Here is a 4,360-nt window from a genome sequence, read left to right on the forward strand (position 1 = left end):
AATGAATAAATAAATATTTTGAACTCCACATAATGACTTTAATTAGCTAGTGGGACAAATGCCGATAAATTGAAAAACGAGTGATATGAGAATTAATGTCATTAATTAAAAGTAGGAAAACCATAAGCCATAGTCATATACTCATAATAATAAATAGTTCAATGTGTGGTAGCATTGCATACAATCCCAAACCAGCAGCCACCAGTCAAAATCTCATTCTCATGGTTAATACCGAGCAGTCAATTCACTCATCTAATTAAATAAGTATCAAAATTTGTTTTGCACATTTAATAATTTATTAACTAACGATAAATTCTCAAATAAAATTTAGATCCACGATATATTATAATTCTTGATCTATTAAACCGAAAGAAATAAATCATCTCAATTGTTAAAAAAATATATATTTGGTGCTTAAGCAAACAATAACCAAAAAATAAAAATATCAATTATATTATATTAAATAACTTAATTAATTATATTAAATTATTTAAGTCATCAAGTTATCATATATAGTAAAAGAAAATAATATATACTACATCAAAATCAAATTTGTCTTGACCCGGAGCACAATTATCTTGATGTTGGAAAAGAACTCCATAACACATTAACTCTATACCACTAATTACTCTTCTCAAACTTATAAGACATAGTATTTCATACTAAAACCACTACCATAATAATATTCTCGTCTCGTCACTTTCTTTGACTCTTTCTTTCTCCAAACCTTCCTTCTTGTTCTTCTTATATTTTTCAATTCTCATTTTCTTCTTTTCTCTATCTCTTCTTAGTTCTTACATCACAACCACCCTTCACTCTTCAGTTATATAACCTTTTTTTTTTCTTAATTATTCTTATTCTCTCAAACTTTTTCATCTTCAAAATAGTTTGATCCGCATATCCTTGGATATCATACAAAAAGTGTAGAAATGAAGGTATATGATTCCTATGATCCTAGTTTCTAAATTTTTTTTTTTTCATTTTTTTTTAATTCCTCTGTTTTTTCCCCTACCCTTTTGCTCCTTATTCAAAGATCTGGGGTGTTCTCAACTGAATTTTGATGTTTGAATCATAAAAAATATTCCTTTATGATTTCTATTGAAAAATCTCTATGTGGGGTGCTTTAAGATTTCATCTTTTTCTATTTTTTTTTTTTTTGGTTTGATGAGTTTTTTGACAATTTTCTTTTTCTTTTTCTTTTTTATTAACATATTTTCTCTTTTCTGTTTATATTAAATATTTATATGATCTTTTGCTTACAGAAGTTGGTCCTCAAATTAGACTTGCATGATGACAAGGACAAACAAAAAGCTTTGAAAACAGTGTCAACACTTTCAGGTATAATCTTCTTCACTTTGGTTTGAATTTGTTCTTCCTCTATTATTATTAATTTCTAAGCTTAGCCATATTTTAATTAAAAAGTTGAATTAATGGATTAGTGAAAATTAAAAAAAAAAAATAGAATTTGAGGGCTGCACGTATGTTATGGATCCCCAATTTTCAAACATTATTGGATTAAAATGATGTGTCCTTGATTCTTTATAGATAAGGCATACCTAATATGTGATTATTAAAGTATAACAATTTATTTTAATATTTGTGGCACACAAATATGATTTGTTTCCATTTTAGTGTATATTTAATTATTTATAGGAGGTTGTGTAAATTGATGGTTAGTGGATTATCTTACAACAACAGTAATATATAGTACTACTATTGAATAAAATAGAAGTTACAAAAAAATTATATCATAATTTTGATCAAAATTAGCAATTTTAGAAAAAAATAATTTTTTGACAATTTTCTTTTTCTTTTTCTTTTTTATTAACATATTCTCTCTTTTCTGTTTATATTAAATATTTATATGATCTTTTGCTTACAGAAGTTGGTCCTCAAATTAGACTTGCATGATGACAAGGACAAACAAAAAGCTTTGAAAACAGTGTCAACACTTTCAGGTATAATCTTCTTCACTTTGGTTTGAATTTGTTCTTCCTCTATTATTATTAATTTCTAAGCTTAGCCATATTTTAATTAAAAAGTTGAATTAATGGATTAGTGAAAATTAAAAAAAAAAAATAGAATTTGAGGGCTGCACGTATGTTATGGATCCCCAATTTTCAAACATTATTGGATTAAAATGATGTGTCCTTGATTCTTTATAGATAAGGCATACCTAATATGTGATTATTAAAGTATAACAATTTATTTTAATATTTGTGGCACACAAATATGATTTGTTTCCATTTTAGTGTATATTTAATTATTTATAGGAGGTTGTGTAAATTGATGGTTAGTGGATTATCTTACAACAACAGTAATATATAGTACTACTATTGAATAAAATAGAAGTTACAAAAAAATTATATCATAATTTTGATCAAAATTAGCAATTTTAGAAAAAAAAAAAAGGGACATATATAAAAAATTATTTCTTATCTTGATGTAGCTCTTGTTTGAGTTGTCATATTGAATTGGGCTCCATTAAATTATAATTTTCTATAGCCGCCATCGTTCTTCCAAAGTGATCTTTTAGTAATCTCTCTTATTAGTTTTAAAAAAATATTACCATGATATTTTAGGATTTTAATCACAAAATTAATTTGTAAATTATTATTTTATTAGTCAAATTAATTTTTAAATAGATTGTTCCTTTATATAAAGAAATTAATTTGAGAATTTAAAAAATTCTTAAAGATTTTTATGTCGAACTTTTTATTAAAATTTGACGTGAAAATTAATTTGTTTAATAAAATAACATATCAAAAAATTGATTTGATGATTAAAATTGGTTAAAAACTAAAGTATTTGATTACAAATTCATAATTCCTTAAAGATTGATCTGAATAAAGTATTAGTCATGATTTTTTGTTCTTCATTATAATAACCTTTTGAAGCAAGGAATTCCTAATACTAATAACGATTATGTTAGAGAGAAAAAAAGTGGTTAAAAATTTGTTTTATTTAGCATTCATTGATTATTGTAATAATTAATAAATATTAAATAAGATAAATTTTGACTGATTTTGATTAAAATTTTTTTTTGTTACTAAACATTTTCGTACTAATAATAAAAACAAACTTTTTGGTACAACATTATTAGGTATTGATGCAATCTCAATGGACATGAAAGAGAAGAAATTAACAGTTATAGGGACAGTGGATCCAATAACTGTTGTAAGCAAATTGAGGAAGCATTGGCAAACAGATCTTGTGGTGGTTGGACCAGCCAAGGAGCCAGAGAAGAAAGATGATGGAAAGAAAGATGAAGGAAAAAAAGATGGAGAAAAAAAAGAAGAGGGAAAGAAAGATGGAGAAAAGAAAGAAGAAGAAAAGAAAGATGATAAGAAGAAAGATCAAGCACCACTTGACCCTGCTGCTGTTATGGAGATGGTTAAGGCTCAACAAAGGGCTTATTATTATTATAATAATCCCTACATGACAACACAATATCATACTCAAAGCATTGAAGAGAATCCCAATGCTTGTGTCATTTCTTAAAATAAAAGAGAAATGTTTGTTTGTTTGTTTATGTTGTGATTATTATCGTATTCTGATCCGACATATCATCTATTTATTATCGGATATTATGTTGGTTCGAATGTAAATAGAGTTATAATTAATGTGTTATATGTTTTGATAGTAAATTTGATAGATTATATTTTTAAAAATATTTATATCTACTTATTTTGTTAAGAATATTTAAAAAATATATAGCAATTTTTTTTACAACACATTTATTTTAGGTTAAATTACACGGTTAATTTTTACAATTTTATTGAAATTATAAATTGGTTTTTTCACTTTAAAAGTTTGTAATTTGGTCTTTAAAGATAATTAAAATTTGTAATTTAGTTTTTGTCGTTTGATTTAACAGAATATTCTCAGCACATTCTAAGAATATTCGGTTAAATTAATATTTTTTGACCAGCAGAGATTAAATTACAAATTTTAATTCTCATTAAAAATTTAATTACAAACTTTTAAAGTATAAGGACTAATTTATAATTTTACTGAAAATATAGAAACTAACTGTATAATTTAATTTTTATTCTATGAGCATGCTAGTATTTTTTAAATATTAGGTGGTATCAAGATATGAAAATTGATAATGAATTTGTTCAAATTAAATTACACTAATTTCTTTATAAATTCAACATCGAAATATGTAAACATGAGGGAAATATGAAAATTATCTTCATGGTAGCTCCTTGATTTCAGTTGTTGTATGTATTTCATGCCTTTTGGAAAATCTAATGATCATATCTAGCCAAATAAAAAAGACAGATAGTAGCTCCTTGTATATATAAAATATAATAAATTAATACTATATATGATGATGCCTTTTTCAATTTTGGAG

General features: G+C 24.8%; 1 protein-coding gene across 1 annotated transcript; it reads left to right on the top strand.

Moving 5' to 3' along the window:
• On the top strand, nt 556–3,652 carry LOC107622350 (heavy metal-associated isoprenylated plant protein 39). Its single transcript, XM_016324226.2, has 3 exons — nt 556–935; nt 1,263–1,338; nt 3,104–3,652. Exons 1-3 carry the CDS (start codon nt 930–932, stop codon nt 3,499–3,501), a joined length of 480 nt encoding a protein of 159 aa, XP_016179712.1. The 5' UTR covers nt 556–929; the 3' UTR covers nt 3,502–3,652.

The sequence above is a fragment of the Arachis ipaensis genome, chromosome B02 (assembly GCF_000816755.2).
Source record: "Arachis ipaensis cultivar K30076 chromosome B02, Araip1.1, whole genome shotgun sequence".
In the NCBI taxonomy this organism is placed as follows: Eukaryota; Viridiplantae; Streptophyta; class Magnoliopsida; order Fabales; family Fabaceae; genus Arachis; species Arachis ipaensis.